The sequence below is a fragment of the Ornithodoros turicata genome, chromosome 3 (assembly GCF_037126465.1).
Source record: "Ornithodoros turicata isolate Travis chromosome 3, ASM3712646v1, whole genome shotgun sequence".
NCBI classification, from domain to species: Eukaryota; Metazoa; Arthropoda; class Arachnida; order Ixodida; family Argasidae; genus Ornithodoros; species Ornithodoros turicata.
Genome location: NC_088203.1, coordinates 34,632,057 through 34,657,066, shown reverse-complemented (window position 1 = coordinate 34,657,066; position 25,010 = coordinate 34,632,057). Strand labels below are relative to the sequence as shown.

General features: G+C 45.3%; 1 protein-coding gene and 1 long non-coding RNA gene across 2 annotated transcripts; both read left to right on the top strand.

Moving 5' to 3' along the window:
- The first annotated feature begins 3,007 nt into the window (after nt 1–3,007).
- On the top strand, nt 3,008–15,932 carry LOC135390197 (uncharacterized). The gene is made up of 3 exons (XM_064620159.1): nt 3,008–3,109; nt 3,995–4,249; nt 15,316–15,932. Exons 1-3 carry the CDS (start codon nt 3,085–3,087, stop codon nt 15,846–15,848), a joined length of 813 nt encoding a protein of 270 aa, XP_064476229.1. The 5' UTR covers nt 3,008–3,084; the 3' UTR covers nt 15,849–15,932.
- Nucleotides 15,933–17,495: 1,563 nt separating this feature from the next.
- Nucleotides 17,496–18,119, top strand: LOC135390198 (uncharacterized). The gene is made up of 3 exons (XR_010421764.1): nt 17,496–17,556; nt 17,949–17,989; nt 18,089–18,119. It is a non-coding gene; the product is annotated as an uncharacterized LOC135390198 (long non-coding RNA).
- Nucleotides 18,120–25,010: the final 6,891 nt, after the last annotated feature.

The following is a 25,010-nucleotide window of genomic DNA, read 5'->3' as shown; positions in this document are numbered from 1 at the left end:
AAAGGACTCTGCATTATGCGTATGACTCAACACTCCATAACATTCTCAAAGCCACTTCACATTGCTCCTGACTCCTCACGTATTTCACAATCACGTTCGGAAAGTTTGATGAGAGGACTAGATATTTGGAGAAGGAGTTTGTCGACAACATTCTGTACCTCCGCGAAAACTTGATAGTGTAACGATAACGTGCTTGCCCGCATGCGCTCTGGATTTAATTTGGTCTCGTGCTGTTGCGGTGTTAAACCGCCAGCACTTGTATGTTTGTGGCCTTGTCTTCTGTCCTTATCAATGTACTTATACCTTTGTTTGATACGCACTAGAAACGCGTACGTCACAGCTGGAAATACTATAGGGCATGCTGTACTCGCAGAGTCATCGGGCCGGGCCGGGGTCGGCCGCATAAAAACATGAAGGTGCGGGCCCGGGCCGGGTCGGGCCCGCAAAAAGTCGGCCCGTGCAGGGCTCTAGCTAGGCGTGCTGCGCTGTGATTAAGTCGAATGTTTCAAATTCAAATTAGAGAAATCGCGGGCTTTTGATGCATGAATTTTCGCATGTGGAGTCCTTTTCAGATGTTTGCTCCCATAGGTTGTGGCCAGAGCCCAGAGTGATTTACCCTTAATTTCGTCCTTGCGGGTGGGGGGGGGGGGGAGGGGGTTGGGTCTGCAAAGGGGTGTATTTACACGATTTTGACAACATGTTGTGGAACCTCACAAACTTTTAGTGGATCCCCTCTGGCTTTTGGGGGTGTCGCGGTGGTGTACGGGGGGTCTGGATAAACCACTGCAAGAGGTTTTCATCAGTGTCATTCAGCTGAACTGTGTTCATAACCTTTTAGTATACTTCTTAGTGACTACGTTTCCAAATGTCAATTAATATTTAAACAAAGATTGGGATTTAACACTTAATTAGCTCTGTTTTGTTAAACGGAGTAACTGATTCATTATCACGTCACCAACTAACATTTGTAAAGAAGGACTTGAGGGCTGACTTCAAGTATTATTAACCCTGGATCTCGGTTCAAAGTTAATGATACATCATTGGTGTGCATAGTACTCCAAAATGGCTAAATAATTTATAGCATAAGTTCTCTGTTACTGTAATTGAGATGTACTTTTGTAAAGTACTTTTGACAGCCATGCAAATTGAAACTGGCTTCAGTGTACACTACAAATGCATCGTAACATTTAATTGAAATATAAGAGTAGAAGCAACATTTTGTCACAACTCAAACTATATCTCTCTTTTTTAATGTCCAGGGATTTAGGAAACAGAGTAGAACTTCCTGCCCTCTGATGTTTTGACGTACTTGATAGAGTTGTAAAACCTGCAACAAAATAAACAAGAGAAGTATAAACAGTTTCGTCTTTCCCTTTTGAATTCAGCAATCTAGTTATATTATACCATTTGAGCAGTTTTGTATTCTCTGTTGGTGAAAAGATTACAGGGACAATAATGCTGCAGATCCAACAGTGGCTACACAGCAGATCCTACAAATTTAGGACGAATATGATGCGGTAACCTTGCATGGCTCACTACAGCAGTGACACACACTGAACAATTCCAGTAGTGGGGCTTAAAAGACAATGAACTTTCACTGTTTCAATGGTCATTCAAGTGTAGAGGACGCATCTCTAGAAAATTAATTCGCGTTCCTTAGTCATATAACTACACCTCTTCACACAGGAAGTATTCTTCTACCATTCAAACAAGCTAGCAGTTCTCATCGGTTTCTTCTCCTACTGTTGACGTCGTACTAATGTTCTGCACCTGTCCAAAGACTCCACAAATGTCACAAAGTCTGCAACACCTAACAAATCTACTGCTTCCATATCTGGACTTTGCATACCTGCTTTCAGCTATTTCTGTCATGTCAACTTGAGTGCCTGGATCACGCAATACGTAGTAGTCTGGCGCCACTTCAACACTGGAAGGCCCCTGAAATTAAATTTGTTGATGTTGACAATATTGAGTACGACACAAGTAGGATAACATAAGTTAAATGGAATACGTCATCGTTATATTATAATTTATACATGTGTGACGTCTGTACATACCTAAGAGTTGTGTTGAACTCGTCACTTCGGTGAAGCAAAATCACTGGTTACTGAACGGCAGTTTGCTTCGGACGCCTTCGCAATTCGCCGTCTACGGCATCTTCTTCGTTGTCATCGGCAGCAAAATAAGCTCAGCACACACGACACGACTGCTGTGTCTAATAGCCGAGTGTTTCGAACCACATTCGTTCTCGCGCTCACTCCTCTTGTGGCAGAAAACGAAGATGAACGAACATGATTTTAGCATCCCCGAACATCAAAACTACACCAGGCAGATGTAGGTATCCTGAATACGTGACACAGCAGCCACGAACATGTCATCCACTTCCACTTACTATTTCGCGAGACCAACATGACCACCCACGACGTAAACAATAAACGCGATAACACAGACGGCCTTGCAGATGGCGCGGTGGATCGTAGCCCGTAGCGGCGAAGTAGCTGAATGCTTTATTAACATAGAAACTATGGAAGTGAGCGTAATTTTTAAAATGTCGTTTAGCTGCAAGATCCTGTGCGTCAACTTTGTTCTCTATAAAATTAGCTCTCACGTGGTAAGGATTGACCAATCCGTGGGAGCCCTGGACCGGAAACCGCCGAAACCCAAGTTTCTCTTTTTCGCCGTTTGTTGGCAGCACCGTCCATGTTCCGGCAATGTTCAAAATATTTATACGTAAAAAATATGCCGAATTGAGAAGTAATGCTTTCTGTGTCTTATCAAACAATGATGTTGTGCACGACAGTGGGCAAAAATATGGGGGTTCTTTTTCGCTTTTCGGTCCCTTTAACGTGGCAACCGTGGAGACAACATCTGATTTTACTCGCATGCCATAATATCATTCTACCTCTCCCCTTCTTATTCCGAATACCCATGTACCCCCCCCGCCCCCCACCTTTTTTACCCTTGTAAAGTAAAAAGTCACGAGCGTTACCACAGAAGACGACGACACTCTTCAGTCACGTTCATGCTGCTATACTTCCATCGTTCTTTTACGACACAGCCGGGATGCTCAACCTGTGAGTGGCAATGGCATCACCATTTCGCAAAGCGAGTAAGTGGCCTTTCTTACCGCCGTCTCGAGGTGCAAAGTTCATTGTCAAATTCGGAAACCTGTTCTGCGGTTTCAGTATGTGGCACAGGTAGACAGAGTGTTCCCCATAAAAGTTTACCGGCGCCGGCATGCCATACTCGGCAATGACTCAAGTTGTATGAACATTTGCGTTGTTATTTTCTATAGCAGTGTGACTGGTGGAGAAAGAAAGCGTTAAGTCACAAAAGTGTACTCGTACGAAAAATTATCCGCCGCGAATAAACCGAAATGAGCAACGTTCACGACAAGTTTTAGCCGATACGGCGGGGAGGGGGGGCACATCAAATTGCCGGCACCGCATAGAGTGCACGGGGGGCTCCTCCACTATTCCTCACCCCCAGGGGAACTAGACAAACCGAATCTCGGCTAACTTTACCTAAAATATGGCTCGGCTTCCCTTAGCAACACCGCCATCTTGATTGTTATAAACATATGATTCACACATTTTGTGATAACTAAACTGGTCTTTGAAATTTACCAGGGCTGAATGTTCGCACCTTCATGTGCAAACAATACAATTTTCGATGTGCACTGAATAATTGCTGCGCATTGCATGCCGGCACATGTAGACCTTTATAGGGTAACACATTATAGTTGTCAGCAAGGACGTCATCCATTTTCTCATACTTTAGAATGGCACATACAGTGCAGCGCTCGTGGTTCAAAAACACGACTTTCATCACAGTTCTGCAGGACTTCGCAAGGTTTTCCAAGGATTTGAGCATTGTTCATTGTTGCAGATTGTTCTCACGTCCGGACGTGGTCAAGGAACTTCAACCCCGGGAATGGACGAACGTGGAAGTCTTCTTGATCTTAGCCTGATATGGACACTCTCTATCTTCGCAGGTCTAATACCCTCTCCGGGATTGCAGGATGCGGAAGACACTCTGTATGGAATCTCTGAGACGAGCAGGGTGCTCCTCATCGCTGCCTTCATCGTGTTTGTCGTCGGCGGAGCGGCATCTATTGGGGGTGTCGCCTACAGTGCATCTGTTGTTATGTACTCGGGCCTTGTCGTCTGTATTCTGGGTGTTGGCATGTACACTATCGTCGTTATGTTTACCACAATCAACGGTCCTCCGGCAGGCATCGAGCTCAGACGTAAGTTCACGAATTGCCAACCAGAAAGCGTTTGAATAGAAAAGTTATCGCTAGAACAAGTTGTGGATATGTCATGTGTGGTAAATAAGGACGTCTTGCGAAAATGTGAAAGCGTATTTCGCAATGCAATGTGTTTGTTCTTGCGTTTTGCGTACTCTTGCATGTACGGGTTAGAGACCAGAAAGGTCGGAAGAAACAGATGAAATTTCCGAATCAATCCATGAGCGCGAAGGAAAAAGGGAAAAAGAAAAGATAGAAAATAGTCGACGGAATTTGTTTTGACGTATGGTCGCGTTGTGCACTGTTAGTGTCGGCATCGTTTTCATATAGCAATGCCGACTCCAGGCAAAAGGCTAGCATTCCGTAAATAGACGAATGTTTGGTACGGCCTTCCTAACATATTACAAGGAAAGATGAAATGGAAAGAACGTGTTGGTCATGCTGCAATATACTGGGCAAACGCAAAGGAAAAACACGGACAGGCGTTCAAATGCAACAACGTTTAATGACAACCCGTGCCAAGAGGCTAGCTTCCCCATATCTGGACAGGAAGTTGACCACAATCGGAGAAAGGATTAGAGACCTCTGGCTGATATTGCTGGGGGGCGTCTCAATGAAAAGGAATCGGTGACTTCTCTGCCAAGACGACCTAGGTGACGACCAGGGCCGTCGGAAATCCCTCAAGGAAAGGGGGGGGGGGGCGAGCCCTAACCTAATCCAACCTAGAGGAGCGATTGATGTCCTTATTAGAAACGACTCGTCCGGTGCAAGCCGATGACTGTGAAGGGCGTAACGCATATGGGAATGCCACCTCGCGTTCTTGATTACCTTGAGGCGAATGGAAATTGGCGTTTGAGCATGGGGCGGGGGCAAAAACTGAAATAATTGTTGATTGGTTCATTAAGTGCGATAAGTCAAATAGAAGTAAGCTAGCGGTGGCGTGTTCCTTCATTTTTTCTTATTTTGTTCTCGTCGAAAGCACAATGGTGTCGTCGGGAATGGCTGTCATTATTGTTGCGCTAAAAAGGCTCTGCCGAGAGTTCTGGCCATGGCTCAGGCAAAGACAGCAGATATGCTACACGTCTCATCAAGCACACCAGCGAACTGCTTAAAGGCTCATCGCAGCATGATATGCGTTTCCCTTCCCAGCCTCCAATAGTTCTCTGCGTTAATAAAAAAACAGGTAGACGTCCTTTGCTGGCGCGAAATCAGCGTTTTCCTGTGTCGTCTAAGCACGGCTACTGAATGCTTTGTCGCTACTCTTTGCGCAGCAGGTCCGCACATACAGTATCATATAGCGTAATTGACTTGATAGTACAGTACCGCATGTATATATTCTGCGTGGTAACAGAGGTGAAAGCCAGTCTGTTCGGGTCGATACGTACAGATGAAAAATGGGGTGGCGGGTTTCCCAGAGTTTCCCAGAGTTCAGGAGGGGTGGGCAGGGCCCCCGCAGCAAAACCTCAGACGGGGAGACTTGCCCCTCTGCCCCCCCCCCTTTCGACGCCCCTTGTGGCGACTTAGAACGAGTGGGGTGGTAGCCTGGTGGAAAATCTCGATTTGCGTGAAAACTTCCTTTCCGGCCACCCGAGTAATCTTATAGGTAACCTGCCAATCTACCGACCTCGAACCTATGCGAATCTTGAGGTGGAGTCCGTTTGCGGAGACAGAAGCCGAGCACACGCCGCCGGTAGACGAGAAGTGCGTGACATTGGAAGAGAAGCTATTTGGACGAATTAGGTGCCCAGCCTGTGACAGCGGCTGACGGAGATAACGGACTTACACAACTTAAAGCTAGCAAAGATCAAATAAGAGTGCTGGTTATACTGAAGCATGCTGAGCGTAAGAAAAAAAAACACAGACGGACAAACACGCAACAACATTCAATGAAAACCCCTGTCCCCCAAATCTAGCTGGTGCCAGCCTCCCAAATCGCTTTCCATTGTTTCTCGTATTCCCATGGCGGGCAATGAGCGCGGCATTACAAAATGCAATAAGATAAACAGTGTAAAAGCTCCTGGGATCATGGTGTGCAAGAAGCTTTTGAAAGGGACTGGAATTCCAGCGTTCCTTCCAAAGCGAAAGCAGAGATATATTTCATGTCTTCGCCTCGGAATCAAAATGAAAGGGAGTCACGTGTCTCAGTTTAATTCGATCATGCATACAAAGAAGACTGAAGTGAAGACGCCCAGTAGGTTCATCGAGAGCCATTGTGAACGTCATGTTGCTGGCAATGCACAGTAAATCATTTTACATCTTTATTTGCTCAAAGAAGGTGTCTTATAAAAAACATCATTTTCTATCCCGTAAGGGGTGCAAGAAGAGCATTACTAAAGGTGTAATATCGACATACACCACGTTTCATCTAATGTCTATCATTAAGGATGTAAAGTGGGTGTTGAAACAGGTGTTTACGTCGAAATGCACCTTTTTTACACCCAATTTTAATTGGGAATATGGTGTTAAAAATTGTGTTTTAAAGAGAAAAATTATGCTGGTTTCACAGCTCCGCTCAGCAAGTAACCACATTATAGAGGATAACTTGAGTTAAAACACAGTATTTGACAGGGAAGGATGTTAGGAATTTTGCTGATATCTTTGATTTGTTGCAAGCGTGGGCAGTAATCGCAAAAACGCATTCCGGTCACCGTTACAAAAGTTTTCCCCCCACCACATGTAACGAACGTGCCCCAACAAATTGTATTTCAGTATATGATCCATCTGGCACGCCAATATAGGCTACTGTGGGTGCCCGAGGTCTCTTCAAACCTCGGTACTCCCGTTGGTCCCACAGTGTTGCCAAGCTAACGAGGCGTGCCTGCGACGCACCGCGCTCCGGTTTAGGTTCAACGATGGAACCACGGCTGGAAGTCTGCCATGTTCAGGGTGGCGCTTGCCATGGAAGCAAGAACGTCGAACTGTATGTCTCGGCCACTGGTCTCGGCATGCTGCCGCAGAAGCTTGTATTACACTCGCTATTTGAGAGAGAATATTGGTCAGAAAACAATTCCATCATAAAAGGTGTTTTCAATAGAATACTCCCGTTTTAAAGGTGTTTTTGTTTTTAAACGCCCATTATAGGAGTGTTTTATTAGGAATACACTTAACTAAAGGGTGTTTTAAAAAACACCCATCAATTCAGTGTAAAGGCAACACCAAAAAGGTGTTCGCCATGGGACAAGCCATTTACACCAAAACAGTGTAAAAAAGTTTAATGTGTCGCATGTCAACATCAAGCGGACATTGCCAACTTCAGTGGGATGTTGGTTGTAAGTTGGCATTGTCAGCGTTATGTCGCTGGTTACGGTCAACATCAAGACAGCCTTTCCGACTTCTGTGGGATGTCGGCCGCCAGTTAACAGTGGCAGCGTCATGTCTCTGGTTTTGGTGATAATCAAGCTGACATTGCCAACCTTTATGGGATGTCGATCGCAAGTTGTCGTTGTCAGCGTCATGTCGCTTGTGCCGGTCAACATCAAGCCAACATAACGAACTTCTGCTGCATGTCGATCGAAAGTTGGCATTGTGGGCTACATGTCGCTTGTTTCGGTCGACACCGAGCCGACATTGCCAACTTCAATATGATGTCGGTCGTGAGTTAGCATTGTCGGCAACATGTGTCGCTTTTTTCGGCCAAATTCAAGCCGGCATTGCCAACTTCACCACTGTTGGAAGGCCACTTCGGCCCTTGCCACCACGCGTCCTCGATAACCAGCTGCTCTAGTACTCCGCGCGTAGTAAGATCGGCCGGGTTATCTCGTCCTGGGCAATAGTGCCATGTTGAAGGGTCGCTCACCGTCTGGATTGTTGCCACTCGGTTTGCGACAAAGGGCTTCCAGCGACCTGTACTTCCCTTGAGCCAGTAGAGGGCGATACTTGAACCGCTTCAAAAACGTGGGGGGTCCCCTTGTAGAGCGCGCGGGCGACATTGCTCGTTCCCCGTGCTCCTAATAGTGCTGCCATCAGTTCCAAACGTGGTAACGTGACGAGTTACACTGAAACGACTCTCGACTTTGATGCCACCATCTTCACGTCTATAGTACCAATATCGTTTTCGGTGCGAAGATGCAGGACAGCTCCGCAGGCATGAATGCTTGCGTCCTAGATGCAATGTGGAAATTGTGTTTACGCTCCTCCCAGCTTCAGGCCGTCCGTACTGCCACCGTTGAAAGCACAGGGGTGGCATCCAATGTATTTCTCCGTAGACGAAAGCGTGCTTGGCGAACGCAATGCATCCTGGACAGGTCCTGGTCGTACGTCACAGCAAACGTCAAGGCACACGTGACCTTAAAGATGGCGGCGCACGTGATCGGCGGCCAAACCGTTTGTAAACAATGCGGTTGTTTCTGGACGACGTTTTGGATGTTTTTCGATCACGGTAATTATTTTTATCCGATAATCTCGCAGTAAAACGCGCAGTTTTACACATAAAGCCTCGTATTGTTGACAACTTCCAAAGATGTGATGACGACCGCGCGTTAAGACTTACCGAGCCGATGCGATGTACTTAAACTAAGGTGAAATGGGCTACCATGTGGCGGAAGAAGCACCGCATAGTTTCCCCTGGCAAAATACAGCCATCTCTTGGTGTTAAGACGGTGAAAATATGTCAATAAGCGGCAAAACGACATGTAAACGAAGTCACATGACCTCAAAATGACGTTTTCTATGACGTGCTACCAGGACAAGATGGCAGTTTTACCAAAAGCACCCGCTTGAGGGTAGTTACAACAATGGCGGGTTTGTGTCACCCCTATGGTTGAAAGGACCGCGATCCCTCTCGTTCACTGTGACTACTTTGGTTTGGTGCCAAGAAGTTTGAGACTGCACCTACCTTTGCGTGGTACTCGACACGGACCTGCGCAGGGCTCGCCGTATTAAACGTGCAGCGATGGCTCCCTGCCATTCACCGTATTTCTGACTCAGGATGGGGCTGGGATTAGCGCTCCCTGCTCGCAGTTCACGCGGCCTTGGTGAGGGCGACCGTGCTTTACAGCCTTCCAATCATGCACAGGATCTCAACAACATCATTAAATGCCGTTCGGAACCTGTTTGCTAGAAGCCTTCGTCACTGCCTTGGAGTTCCAAGACTGGCTGAAACACGGCAACTCCTGGCTGAAGCTGGTGAACTCCCGGCTGAGGCACTACGCGAACGTGAAAAGAATCGACACTTCGTGCGTTTGTGTGCTCACATTCCCCGTCACCCACTCCTCAGGAAAATTCGATCCTGCCCTGAAAGTGACTTCTACCGAGCAGTGCAGAGGACACGCCAAAGCTAACCGGCTTCGTAGCTAACAGGCTTCGTAGCTAAGAACGTAACACCACCGGAAGCCCCCTGGTCTCAGCTGGTACCACCGACCTTCGTAAGCCTTCCGAACCTTCTGGAAAGAAGAGATCAGGTTCCCCCTCAAGTCAGAGTCCATTTTTATGCTCTGGTAGACGAGACGTTTTCTACCTCTACTACAGCATATGCAGATGGCACATCCAGAAACGGCAAGTCCACCTCGGCATTCGTCATAGCATCCGCAGGTGTAGCGCAAGGACGACTCCTTTCACATCCAACCTCATCAACAGCTGTGGAACTCTCTGCCATCCTCTTCTTTCTGCAGCACATCGTTGATTTTACCTTGCGGGAATGGGCAGTCTTCACATACTCGAAATCCCCAGTGCAAGCTATTGAAAATTCGGGCACGCGAGTCTCATCTGCATCCCTGGTCACGAATGTGTTAATGACTTACCATCCTGTGTACGAAGCAGGCCAGAGTCTGGTCCTCCAGTGGGTTGTGGTGTCGTGGGGAATGAGCAGGCCGACGACGCAGCAGAAGCATGCTCTCTCGTATCGGAAGCGGACCAGTATTGCACTGCTGAAAGGAGACCGTCGTTCCATTCGGCGACGCTTCCTGACACCCCTGGCTTCCCGCCAATGGACAACATTCGTTCCCCCCCCCTCCCATCTATGCTGAGAAGTGTTGATCCAACGCTGGCTTGCCGCATACCACGAAACACCTCTCGTGAAGATGCTGCATTAATTCATCGAATGCGGCTCTATGTGGATTGTACAGCTCAGTGGCGTTACCGCTTGGGACAAGTTGACTCTCCCAGATGCTGTCTAGAGGATGGAGCACATTCTTCTTCAGTGCCTACACTACCAACCTTTCCGAACCGCAGTCTCACACCTTGTCCCTATCAAAATTATTTTGTCCGTGGGGCGAATCCAGCCCACCAACACTCAACAACAGCTCAAATGACCTTTCTGTGACCTTTCTGGACACAATCGGACTTCGATACTTATTGTGAGGGGGTTCATTATTTCATTCTCCTCATGACCACCAGCAATAGGGTAGAGTATCGCCTCTGGCGATGAAACTCCCTATTCATGATCTTAAAATAAAGCTGTTGTTGTTCAACGTGATATCGGTCGTCAGTTGGAATTGTCGGCGTCATGCCGCTTGTTTCGGTTAACATAGCCGACATTGCCAACTTCAACTTGATATCAGTCGCAAGTTGGCATTGTCCGCTACATGTCGCGTTTTTCCGTCAACATCGAGCCGACATTGCCAACTTCTGTCGTATATCAGTCACAAGTTGGTAGCGTCAGGAATATGTTGGGCCGATGTGCCCAACTTGCTACCCACATCCGCCCAATGTCGTGTGCTGTCTGAGGGACGTGAGAGGAAAATCCTTCATCGAATGTGTCTTTCACAACGTACGAGTGATTAGTACCGTATCATGTCCCAGTCAACTGTGCAAATGTAGACTTTGGGAATGTCTATTAGACATCTAACAAAGTAGCTCTCTTCAGCCGTATCCGTCCGATAGCCTTCCCTTAGCCCGGCTAACGTTACGCTAAAATACAGCTAATAGCTGAATAATTCTAGCATCGATTTAGACGTTTTTTAGACCAAACGTCTAAAATGGGACAGTATCCAGTGAGCCGTCATATAGACATGTAATAGCCATGGTGTCTAAAATTATACATAATTTTTACCAAACCTTTGGCACTAGTGGCCCATGTATTGGTTCATCCAGGTATATCCCTCACATGCACATGCAGGTATATGTGGTTCATGCACAAAGGCAGCATGGATGTTGGTACAAAATTTATTTGTGATAATATGCTGGGTAAACACTGACTCCCAAACATGTGGACAAGTTACCAGACATCGTGAGCATTTCCCATGTTTGCACAATGACATACCAAAGAATCTAGGTACTCTTTCAAAGTAGATACACAAATGTACATATGTGGTACATGTACACAAATCGCAGTACTTGTATCACTGGTAGCCGCAAGCAATGCCTCATTTCAGGTCCATGCTCTGATCTTGATTGATCCAAAGGCAGCTGTGGGTAGCAGGAAGGAACGTTTCCGAGATACACTGAAAATAGAAAAGACAATATGTGATATCAGTATAAATGCCTGTATGTAAAAATGCTGGATGCAGCTTGTTTACTGTAGAACTGAAATTTACGCATATTTTGTATTCAGGCACTGTGTAAGTGTCAAACATTTTCCTATCCATATATGTCGGTTCATATTTTGCTGGTGCAGAACCCATTTGACTCCCAACAGACAATTCGAAGACGAAACCTCTTGCTATATACTGGCATAGCACAATGGCAAAAAATTAGACAATGGGCAACATCAGGTAATCCCAGCCCTCCTTGCGTGGGGGAAGGGATAGTAGACCATGCATTATTTTTGTTGACTTTGACACAGCATGGGCTATGGACTGAAAGACGAGAAACTGAAGTAGGTTGAAGAAGACTGTTGCGGTGCTCTCTGCCGACGCAGTTTCCAAACTGGCGCGCCGAGGGCTTCTTCGCACTTATATTTTCGTCTCATTGCAGCACTCTTGCGCAGTCGTATTTTCTTTTGCCTGCTTCTAACGACGTTTAACTTTATTCAGACCAGGTTGTTCATGGGGTCAGTGCAAATAAAAATTGAATTTAATCACGTTGAACCTCACGGTTGCAAGACACACGGTTTGTAGTCGCTCTGTCATGACAGCAGGAGAGCAGAGAGGTAACGCTATGTTATTGCTCCTGTGAAAATGGTTGCATAAATTTGTGATGAACGTCTAAATGTGGCCAACATGTGACATGCTTTTAGACGTCTAACGGTAGACGTCTACTGCGAAATATCTCCGACATGTCTCGTAGACCACCCCTTGTTAGACGTCTAAATAATGTATAGCGTTATGGTCAGCTTCTAGACGTATAAATTTATCGGTATCCCTAAAGTCTCAAGTTAGCCCATTTTTAGATGTATACAAGCGCACCATGTGTTACCTGGGATGGTACAATGACGCCGCCCTCATTCAACAGCACACCGCAAAGAAGCATTGTGCAACACATACATAGCACCGCGTGAGATATGGCAATCCCAGACGTCTGCTGTGCTTCACCACCCAGTGGACACCACATATCCCTGAGACATCCCAGAAATGTCGCAAAACTCACAGACGTCTCGAACGTTACATGGATGTTGCATGAATGTACACAATGGGACGTTATAGGTACTCGTATCTTGTACAGGTCCCGACAAAAGTTTACGGAACACGCGAGCGATGTATTTTCTCATCGGTACGTCACCCTAGCGGCAAGCGGAAGCTGCCGAAATCAGGCCAGTTCACTGCCTCAGAGGGGTGGACGACTGCGCTCTTAGCGACACACAGCGGTAGTTTCGGTATGATTACTGTTGTATGTGCCCGCGAAGTGAGTTGGATTTTACTGTTGTGCTCCTCAACAACTCGCGACTCGTGTTTCTCGGGAAGGGAAAGGTGGTGGAGAGGAGGAGAGGAAAGGGTGAAGTGGAAGACCAAGCGGAATCCGCTCGGGGGGAGGATAGCTGCGTCCATGGGCCGACTTCAGGGGAACTGTGCCGGCATACGCATCTGAGGGAAACCCAGGAAAAACCCCAGACGGCACAGCCGGCCCGCGGATTCGAACCGCGGACCTCCCAGTCTCCAAGCGCACGCGTTACCGCTGCGCCACCGGAGCTGGTGACACTTCAAGCAAAGGAGGAGACCTATCGGCATTAGAGCTGCATCCAGCTGATAATCACATTAGCTTGAATATAAAAAAAAAAAAAAACTGGAAACGATAGCTTGAATTAAAAGCACAGTATATGATAGGCAGAGATGTCAGAAATCTTAAATGATTAATTAAGCGTCGTCGCAGACTTGCAAATTGCAAAGAAGCACTCTCGTCACCGTCGCAGATGTTTCGCGTCCTACACCCTATTACAGCTAATCAGCTACCCTCAAAAAACTGTATTTCAGTATATGGTTCAACTTGTATGCGGTTAGAGGGAACCAGGCTGTGTGGATGGTCTTCCGCTCCGATGCCAATACAGATAGTAGCTCGTATGCACGGCTAACGACAGGTACCAATGATTATATTGCGCACCGATTGCGCGCCGCGGAGGGGGATCGTCATATGAGCGCCTGTAACCTCTTCGTCTTTAGGGTGAGGTCAGTTTTTTTTGTCGTGGGACATGGTCAAGCAAGCTGGCATTCCTGCCGTCTTAAGCTTTCACATATATTCTAAAATTGTTTAATCTGGAAACCAAATGTGTCGGTCGGCTATAGGTGCGTACTTTGTGAGTCATTAGTGTCTTTCCAGGAGTGCATGTAGCTGAATAGGGTTAGTGGCAGCTGTATGTGCGGTGTAATAATGCATATAATCAGTTACCAAATGGTGGTTGAACAACCTCCCATATTGGTCATATACCCAAGAAGTTACGTCACAGGGACATTCCTGCGACGTGTATTTAGTGCCAAAATCATGGTCTCCTGGATGTCCTCTGGATGTAAATGGGACCTCTAGCTTGGTCCTCAGGATATCCTAACATCCAGATCATGATATCCTGCGTACGTAACAGGAATGTATCTTGCCCACTGGGCACAGCTGTGGTTGAACCTTAATTGCGTCCGACTTGCAAAAAGAAGCTATGTGAAACATGACGATCAATGTTCACAGGGGGCGAACGCCATCCGTCATCGCAGCTGTAATATTAGTGTCCCGTCGGTCGTGCACACGTAAGAGAGGTTCTGGACCGTTTCTGTGTGTTATGCGCTGCGCACGGCTTTTGTACTGAATCTATTTCACAAAGTGGAACAGGTAGGGTGGGGATCTGATCACCTCCTCTACCGATACGTTGAAAATATCGATTCCGACGGCGATTTTCGCGAAAGAGGACCCAAAGCCATCACGAAACAAGAAAGCATTGTACAATAAAAAAGAGAAAAAGCTTCGGCCATGCTGATGCTTGCACACCTGGTCAAATGAAATTATGTAAAGATATGCACCATCCTTGCAGTTTCATGCGAAATACGCCACTCATAACGTACCCCATATGCGTTTGTGTGCCATGGAACCCTTCTAATCGATCTCAAACCAAGACCAAAATCGTGTTTTAATAGTTCAAATACGACGCTATATCTGGGGGAGACAAAAACGTGTTCCTACCGTAGAAATGCTCAGTTCGACTAGCAAAAAAATTCGTTCATTTTGATTGGTGATTTTCATCGCTCTGTCACCTACACAGCTGATCCGTTCATTTCAACTGGACACCTCAAGGGCCTTTCTGTTGTTGCCAGACAGCATTACACTATGTAGTGGGACGGCTTTAAAGTAGTAGTAGTATACGTAACTATTTTTCTAAATGGTTCAATAAATATCAATTTGCTTTTCTCACCAGTGGCTGGGTTCCTTGTAACAAACAGCAGCAAAGAGGGGATGAACGCGAAATGCCTGTACCATTTCGTCGTGCGAGGATATGAACGATTATTTAGTAGGAGAGGCCATTACAAGCCTCGAAAATTTCTAAGCTCCTTAGTCTGTTGCTTGGAATATCCCACACAGCTACCCTGTCAGGCTACGCGCGTGATATTCTTGGCCCGCCAATTTTGTCACTTGATATTAAGAAGCATCCCAAGTCATCACACGTGCCTGCAAATGGTAAAGGGTTTAATCTTTGTAGCGTGTTTGTAATACCTAAAGTGTCTGGCGATGGTGTTACAGTCTAACCGATTAAGTGAATATTCATACTCTTCCCGCAGACTTTGAAGCAGTAGTCAAAGTGAAGCCGGCTACCTTCCGCCCATCATTCGTGTCCAAGTGTCTCCACGCCGCCGCCTCCGCAATGTTTTCCACCGGTTGCGTCATGGTGGTTCTGGGATTCAGACATCGCGTGCTCTACATGTGGATTCCGGGCTACACATTATCGCTTCTGGCATTTCTCCTCTACACGATGACTGTCATGTACGGTCCACTCGACATCAAACCGGGAGCGGTTATCATCGCGTTTCCCGACGACAACGTCCTGAACTTTTTCGGAGAAGAGGAGGAAGAGTTTATGCCGCCTATGCACGGAAAGAGCCCTGGTTCTCAATCACGAGACCCGATGGCAGGCCTGTTGTCCCGCGACGCGAGGACCCCTGGAACACCTACGTCTGCTGCTGGACGGAAATCGACGGAGGGACGTCGTGCTCAGGGCGAAGCCTCAGCGCCACTTGTCGCTGTTCCAAGTATGGACGCCCTTCCAGGTCGTCCTATATTAAAGATAAAGAAGTTAGACCGAAAGCCGAAGTGACGGCACAATGCATTTCAAAGCCTGACTAGACAGTCTGACTATTGAGCTTTGATATGACAAGCTATTAAAGAGAGAGACGTGCTACTCCCATTGCTATGGCTTTTAGCTGAACGTGACTGTTCACTAGACTGCTCAAGTTAGCAGGGCTGATGGGAAAAGTAACGCTGCTTAATTTGATGATTAAGATTAATTTGATGATTAGTAGTTTTCGGAGCAGTGATTGAGTGGTTTGACGACTTCCTGTTTATAATCAGGTGATCTCTTAGTATTTGGCTCCCTTTTGTGTACGTCGTCGTGTGTAAGAACTTCACAGCTTCGTTCCATGCGCGCCTCTTTCTGAAATTTCACAGTAAAAGTTGCAAGGTGAGGCGATGTCTGTGCAAAAGACAACGGAAAAAGCATCTTGGAAAGAACAACCATGGATAAAGTGGATTATGAGCTCTTTAAGGGCTAAATGGGCTCTTACAATGGGCTAAGGGCTAAATGGGTCTAGATGGCCCTGTCTATGAGCTATTGAGACGAAACAACGACCGAACCGGACGTCCGAAAAATGGAAAACTAAACACGCGTGCAAGCATCGCGAATTCGAGAGGAAAACGCGAGCACCCCCAGAAAGGGGGGGGGGGGTATGGTAACAGGTGAAAATTGAAGCAGGGAGGCACGATCATAGCTCCAGCTTATGTAAATGCTGGAGCAGAAAACTAGGGAAAATTTTGATTCTAGGAATACGCCAGCGCCTTGTCTATCCTGTCGTCACATCATTGCTGCAGTTCTATACCCGTATTCACCAACTTACTTAAACTATTGGTTTAGTGACATCGAGTTTGAATCGATCACGTGAGACTTTCCTTCGCCAATCCTGGATCACCACCCCACGCTCTACCACCTGTTGCTGTGAAGCCAATGGCACCGCACATAGCGAGCTTCCTGCACGGCGCATGCGCATTTCGCCAGGATCTGCCAGAAGCGGCTGTGACCGGTAGGCCTAATCCACGGTTCACGAAGAATTTTTCATCAAATCTTGGGTAAGTTTTGATTGACATAGTTACTAGAAGCGCCCAGGAGATGGATTTTATCGCAATAGGACGAATATTCGCTTCAAATATTCCATTTCGATCATCCACCCAAGCTACTTAAACCGGCGGTATAAGACCCATGTATTTTAATGGGACGTATTTTAAACCAGGGGAGGGGCTAGTTTAACGTCGGCCTAAGTACGTTGCAACTGTGAACGTGTGCTGAAAAAACTATCGTAGAGTGTTTGTGGTAGGTGATGTTTCACTAATTCGAAGTCGAACTGGTAAAAATTACACGGGTAACATGAAAAACGGTTAGGAGCAACAAAAAAATTAAGGTTAAATTAATGGTAAAAATTAAGCAGAATCGTTTTAAATGGACGGTTAGTAAAGAAAAGCGGCGTAACGCTTGACCGGTGGCACGAAATGCAGCAGTTTTTTTTAGAAGGCGCTATTGCAAACTCTTGCATGGTAAACGTAAAAGCACCGTCAAAGTGTGGTCAAAGAGAGTGACATCGACATGTGCCACTGTACAAAATCCAGATACCAATTCAATGGACCGAGAGAGCAACTTCTTGACCGCATTGACGGTGCGGATGGCCGAACGTCAATGTGCATCTTCAAAAACAAAGCCTAAGTAGTGCTGGCTGTGCTGGCGCTTATTATGAGTGTCATCTCCTGTGATACACACTGTAAGCACCCCTGTCATTGTACAGTAGGAGCAATAACATGCTAGATGGTTGTTGCGAGCCCCGATGGAGAAACTGAGGGGCGTTATCCACTGGCATGTTTATTAGCCATCCCAGTATCTATCATCTCTTTCCAGCGTGTCTAATTTCCTGAGACATTTAACCGTGCAATAGGACTGATCATAACGTCCATTAGCGTCTTGCGGCTGTAGTGTGGATACCATCGAGGCATGGAAATATTGCACGTTGTTGCACTACACTGAGCACGAAATTTGAGCAGATTTAGCGTTCCCAGATTATGAAAATAGCGGAGCAAAAGCGAACAAGGTCCCCATTTTCCCAGGATTCACATGCAAGCATAGATGAAACTGAAATGTGTGTTTCACTTATTTCAGCATGCCACGGCAGAAGAGGCCAATGAAAAACAGTTCTTCAGGTATTGTGTTACTACTGCTACATTGGAAAATATTCAAAAAGACAACTGCTTACTTCTATTTTGATTTATCGTCTGGTAACACTAAATCTACTTTTGTAGGGCTGTTTCTGCAAAAGACACTACACAGCAGTGTGCTAAAGGGGGCTGGAGACCTTTTGGAAGCATCATTACTTTTGAGGTTAACAATTGCAGATACATAACCATGACCAATCACTGACAGCTTTTGTGTATTATATAAGCACAGATATTCTGGAGATCCTTTCTGAAAAATTCTCTGTTGTGGACTAATTCATCACAACAACTTTGTATTCGTGAGATTTTTGTTTATATTCAGACAATAAAGGCTATTACGTAGTTCCGCAAGGATGACTTTTTTCATAGAGGCCTGCATTCTCGATACCCTGCTCAATTAGTTGGTGAGATCACATGAGAACATAAGTGAGCAATGACGCACAAGGAAAAAAATCCTTGCTACATTCCACGTGCTGACTCCACTAATATATCTGAGGTGTACTGCAAAAGAGCTGAATTCAATAGGAATCAAGGGCAATGTGTGCAGAAACTTTGAGCTCCCTTGATCACATTGCACTGCATTTAAAGTTAAAATTATATAAACTGCAATTACTGCATATAGCACCTTCCAGATAAATATAACAAAACATAGGCTACAGACTTATCAATAGATGGTATTGACAATTACAATAGTAGCCAGCTGGTACATGCAACATCAAAATGGAAATATGGTTCTGCCATAACTGTAGCATGAGTGCATGGAAATATTGTGTATGACCACATGACTGTTGTCAACTACGTAAAAGAAAGTTAGCTTGTGTTAGCATGGGTACAGACTTGTCCTACCAGTGCAGCCGTTTATATATACACTGAGCACACGAGAACGTGGAAGAGCACGGTCCCATGCTAACAGTAGCTTTCGTTCTTTTACGTTATTGACAGCTGTCGTATGGCCGCATAGTTAATTTCTGTGTGCATGCGTTCAGTGTGGATATAGACGACAGTAGTGAAGCAGGGTAAACATGCACCCATGTTACACTCGCTCTCCTTCTTTTATGTTGTTGATAGCTATCATAAGGCCACAGAGTTTATCCATGTGCTCAGGTGTTGAGTGTGAATATAGCACTAAATAAAAAAAAAACAGTGTCCCTTTTGAGTCTCCTGAAGCTCAAGGCTTTTCTTTCAAGCTAGAATGTATGCATGCTGTTCTGCATCATTTCTGTGAGCAGGACTGTTAAAAATTGCTTGATGACACAGCAGCTTTACACTGGTGTGATCTGTACACTCTTGTTGTGTAGTCTCATATCCTCTACAGGTAAATCTTAAGAATCGGAAAACACATTCCTATGGAATCATGCTACATGATTTATAATATACTCCCGCATCCAAATTGCAATCATGCTTCTGTTTATCACGAATGCCACAAAGCCTCTAATTTGGTTTTGTGCCTGTCTTCAACATGTTCTGAGTAGCTGAGTTCAAAAATAGTGAACCAAACCAATATCCACTTTTAATATGCATATGTGTAGTACCTCACTGTACATTCAATTATGTTACAACTTGTTCCCCTTACACCAGCTCAGGTGCATGCTAAGTGTCCACGGTTTTTCCCGTATGACATGTCCTGTACAATAGCTACGCAGAATGGGTACTCCCATTTCACACCAGCTCTCCTCTGCCTTGACTCGCACTCCAGCCCTAAAGCGGTGAGTGGAGGGTATACAGAATATGGGAATACTACGGTAACAAAATTCGGATGTAACTAAGAGTGTGTCATGAAAAATGATTTTAACATCTATGGATCTGTCACTCGAAACAGTGCCTGAATGCTGTTGCAATACAAGACACTATGACATACATTTATCGCTGGAAAGCTTCCTTCCCCCTCATCGTCACCAGGAGAATATGTGGCATCTCATACAAACTACAAAAAGGGTTAACAATTGGGCTGTTCGGTTTTCTGGAATCATGACTAAAGGTGTTAAAACCCCAGTGCCGGGGAGCTGAAAAGACAGACACAGACACAAGCACACTGCTTGTGTCTGTGTCTGTCTCTTTAGCTCCCCTGCACTGGGGTTTTAACGCTTTTAATCATGATGCAAACTACTTTCACTGAATGACTGGCACCAAACACCAAACACATATACAATCATATGTATATGTGTCACACCTGGTTATTTATTTTGTTTCAAGTAAGCAGTTCTTCAAAGCCACATGTGAAGAAAATTTATTGCTATACAAATATGTGGCTGGCATTAGCTTAGGCATATCGCATACCATGCCATCCCCAACACAACTGACCTACATGAACACATGAAAAATGGGTCTGTGTAAGAGCTTGCTTCACCATAGGTTCACAAATCTTGTGGTTGTCTGTGTGGAATTTTTCATTTCAGTTTAACGGTAAATTCACACTACTTCTGTTTCGTTTTAGAACCCCCCTCTCCTCACACATTTTCTATTGCACCCTTTGGGGTGCATAAAGTTCAGTAAAGTGGAACGAAATAATTACATGCTCATCTTGGTGCACCAATGTAATGCATTTGCCCGGAACCTGTGAAACTGTTGCTTTGGGTGCTGGTATATCTTGCAAACCATTTCTCATACATCATGTATTAATTTCCTGAAGTTGCCTGAAGACACTGCATGTTCATCACTTGTTACTGAAGTTAGGTGGTTAGTCATGCAGAGGCATCTATATTATTTTATTACATATTCAGTGTTATGTCCCATACATCTGCTCCCAGACTTTGTCCTTCATGATGCAGAACACCATGCTCACTACATTAAACTGTCCAGTTGATGTCCAGATGCCCAGATTTGGGCTGACACAACTGGATGAATATGTCGGCCTCTACAAAGTGACAGCTACCAAAGTGGCTCAAAATATAACTGAAATTGTGGAATCATGTAAATTTGAATAAAAGTAATACAGCACATTGTAGCTAAGATGCACCTGATTTCAAGTTGCATTCCTTTCTATGTATGAGCTTATTTGGATTGCGTATATTTGTCCATTGCGAACTTCATCTTACTGTCTGCTATAGATCAATACAGAAAGCAAGCAGAAAATGATCAGTGCTATTAGAGAGATTTCATGCTAGAATGAGCACCTTCAGGTGTGTCTTGCTTTGATATTCCACTGTGTTGTTTCTCAAGAAATAGCACACTCTCTTAATACAAAACTGTACAGCAAACTGCATAACAACACAGTGCAGAAATGCAGCCTGCGCAATAATTTTTCAGAGCTTTATCATCGTTGTAAAGAACGAGACTTAGTCGAGTCAGGTCACAAACATCAGCGATACAAACATGTAATCCTCGAATGCCCAGTTGCTTGAATTACCGTGTGTGTCTTAAGATGTCTGCAATCCAGTAAAGCATGGAAAACTGGGAAAATAGTCCGAGAACTATTCCAAGACTGGAAACCGAAAAAATGCCAAGAAAGTGGTGAAGAGCTGCTGAAATAAAAATTAACAAAATAATTTTAGACAATTATACAGTGGCGGTTATCATTCTCATGGCATCACACAGGCCTCATATGTCATTTCACCGTCAAAGTTGAGTGGTCTGCGTTAGAGTGGAGTGATAACTAACTGCATCACTATGCAAATTCTTTCTGAACAAGAATCCTAAATTAAAAACCTGAATAAGGAGTGATTTCACAGAGTGTAGTGCATGATGCAGGCGTCCGTGTCATCGTTCTTCTGTCCGCGTCTTTTTGCTGTGTACACCATAATTCGTACGACCTACCCCGCCTTCCTACACTTGTTTAGTGCATGATGTGCTGTTGGCAGCCGTATTATAGCATGTCATGGCATGAGCCGTGGGCAGTTTTTAGGAATTGGTGGTGGTGATGGTGCGATGATAATGTTAGGGAAATTTACAATGCCAGTATGAAGATGAGAGAAAAGCGTGTAAAGAATGAGCCTGGAAATTATGCAAGTCCCCAACCAGTTGTGTAAAAGTGTTTCCTCAATAATATATGATGTTGAAGAAATAAGCACAATGCAATTATTGAACAAAATAGCAGCACAGTCTTGTTTGTAGCTGATGTTGCAGCTGTTGTATGTGTTTTCTTTGGTCCATTCCTGTTTGCTCCATCTTTGAAACACCACTCTTGAAACTGGTATAAGACCTCCTTCTTTATGAGATATTTGGTTCATTTTAACATCTATAGTTTGTGTACATGGTCTCAATAAACTACAAATTCTGAATGGCTCAGATGTAGTATAATAGCATTAAAGTGTGGCCATTTATTTTAACAATGTCAAATGCATCATATCAGATGACAAGTATGCTCAGTACCTTTTAAGACAAATATATACATTCGGTATGTTCGTATTTCGTGAAATTTCATCAGAGCAAGAGACAGTCACAACGTAACGATGAATCTTTGAGGGCTGAACAGAACAATCAATATTTAGTGCTTAGTGATTTGTACAATAATCTGATATGCTGAAATGCAGAAATAAAAGAGGTCAGAGTTAAGCACAGCAGCGCACCGCACTGACAGTGGGTCACTACACTTCCACGCTCACAAGCAAGGACGCCCTGGGTAACATGACGAACACAGCGCTAAACAAACAAACGAAACACACACACACACACACACAGGACGAGGATGTAAACAAGGCAGCACCCTGAGTACGTTTTCCGTATGAGTTGCGCTCCAAAGAAACACAGCCAGCAAAGAGACGCTCTAACGCATTGCAGGTTTGTGACACGTTGAAAGTATCATGTCGATTTCTTTAAACGATAACACCGTAAAAGTAGTGCATGTGGGAGTCCCATGCAGCATAAGGCCACCCTTGCATCAACGTTCTTTCTGTTTACATAGCCTACGTTGATCAAACACTTGCACACACGTTGCGCACATGAGACCAGGCTCGAAAGCGTATAAAGGACGCTGCTGGAATGCCCCATCACTCGAGAGGCAATCTTGATCGTTGCAGTTCACCACACTGATCGCACAACAGCGATGGTCGATGCGGATGAAATTATTACAGGCAACCACAATCGACGACCACCCAGCAAACCATATATATCCAGAAAACGTCTACAGGATATCCTATTTCGAACGTTGGGATATCCCACGGACTTGGCCACAGAGCCCATTTACATCCCCGCGACGTTCTGTGGACTGGCACTTCTTTGTCATTTGTAGATCCTGCGAATATCCCGGGAACGTCTTTTTAGGATATATGGAAGTACGTGGGACATCATGCAAGCAGGTCCAAACATGCACTTGCTTTTAGTTGATACGTATCTGACATGACAACACCATTCTGATATGTATGTAAATATATATGTATTTGCATAGGTATTATGTACAATGGTAATTTTTACGTGTTGTGTAGTAATAAATGCTTCGAACATCAACAACAGGTCAAAAATTCAGGGAATGTAGTGCGCCCCGCCAACGTTCGACCAAACTCTGACGCACGGTCCACCAAGGCTGACTACGTTACCGCACGTGCTTCCACCCTAAAAAGAGCAGGCTCCCTTTTTGTCCCCTCCACCGCGTACGCGAATTTGAAGGGAGCATTCACAACAGTGTGTATTGTCACCAAGCAGGAGACAACAGTTTATGCTGACAAAATGCCCAGAGCTTATACTGAAATAATGGCCGTTGGGGCAAGTTCGTTACGTATTTGGGCCGTGATACACCTGTAACGGTGAGGAGGTGCTTCTTTGCAATTAACCCGTGGATCTGCAGAGACATGGTATAACGAATAATGTTTCTCACATTCCTTCATGCCCGATACTGTGTTTTTAATAGAAGCTATTGTCTATAATGGGATTAGCTGGTGAGTGGAGCTATAAAAGTGATCAAGTTACACCGTTGCTTGACGATCGTTACGAATATAGATAAATACTTTCACGGCTAGCAGCACGCGAACGATAGAAATATATAACGATTTTGCTTGTTCCCCCCATCCAATTAACGTTTGCAGAAGTTTTTGCTTGCTCTCAGCAGAACAAAAATGTGGCTGTCGGAACAAGATGTCATAAACTTCACGTTTATTCGCATATCTTCAGTCAACGTCCTGGCGACGTTGCTGTGACGTTCAACCAGTGCCCAAAATCTCGTATAGTGGATCTTTCATGGGTATCCAAGGGATCTCCAGGCTTTTCCTCCATTCAAATGTCCAAAAGCGAGATATCCTGCAGACGTACCTAGGACATCTGTGATTTACTCGATAAAATAGAAACGCGAATGTCGTTCTGGGACATCCCACAGATATTGGATGGCTGTCCAGATATTCAGGACGTTCACGACCTTGTAAGGATGTCCTAGGGATATGAGTGGTTTACTGGGCAAACACTGACAATAGCACAACGATCACCTCCGTGAGGATTCCTACTGCTGTCTTTCAAATACCATGGCAAACGCTCTCTATGTACACCTTTTTAGCGACCATAACAACCATATCTCGCGAAGGTTGTCATTAACAGATACAGAGACAGATCTAACCACCGATTACCGACACTGCCGACACCCTGATCCGCAACCACCTGCAGCAGCGCCAGCGCCATCTCAACTTTTCTTCCGTAACAACCTCATAGCCAAAAAAACAAACATGAGCCTTCCTCCTTCGCAGTCCTGTCGTCTGCTACTTTTTCCCTCCCATCAACCGTCGCGTGACAATGTGAATAATGCGCATGCGTTGTGGTCAACCCTTTGGACGGCGCTTCATAGACGGAGAGATCACGTGATCGATTTAAACCCGACGTCACTAAACCAATGGTTTAAGTCGGCTGGTGAATACGGGTACTAGTGTTTGGATTCTCGGGGGCAACAAATGACGACCTGTTATTTTTCGGGTGTATAATGCATTAGTATATGTGTATAATGGGTATGGCCTGGATCGACAGCCCCTGCCCCTATGGCCCCTTCGTTCCTACTTGGCCAACCGGGATCCGCAGCGTGGATACACAGCAGCTGTTCGCTGCTTCTCGAAGGACTTTGTGCTGGTTTTCTGATGTTCGTTATCGCGTGATTTGC

What these genes read in the sequence shown, in the direction of transcription:
- LOC135390197 (XM_064620159.1), top strand. Translation starts at nt 3,085, where the DNA reads ATGGCATCACCATTTCGCAAAGCGA. An exon ending in ATCACCATTTCGCAAAGCGA is followed by an intron (nt 3,110 to 3,994) that starts GTAAGTGGCCTT and finishes CTATCTTCGCAG; the next exon opens with GTCTAATACCCTCTCCGGGA. An exon ending in GGCAGGCATCGAGCTCAGAC is followed by an intron (nt 4,250 to 15,315) that starts GTAAGTTCACGA and finishes CTCTTCCCGCAG; the next exon opens with ACTTTGAAGCAGTAGTCAAA.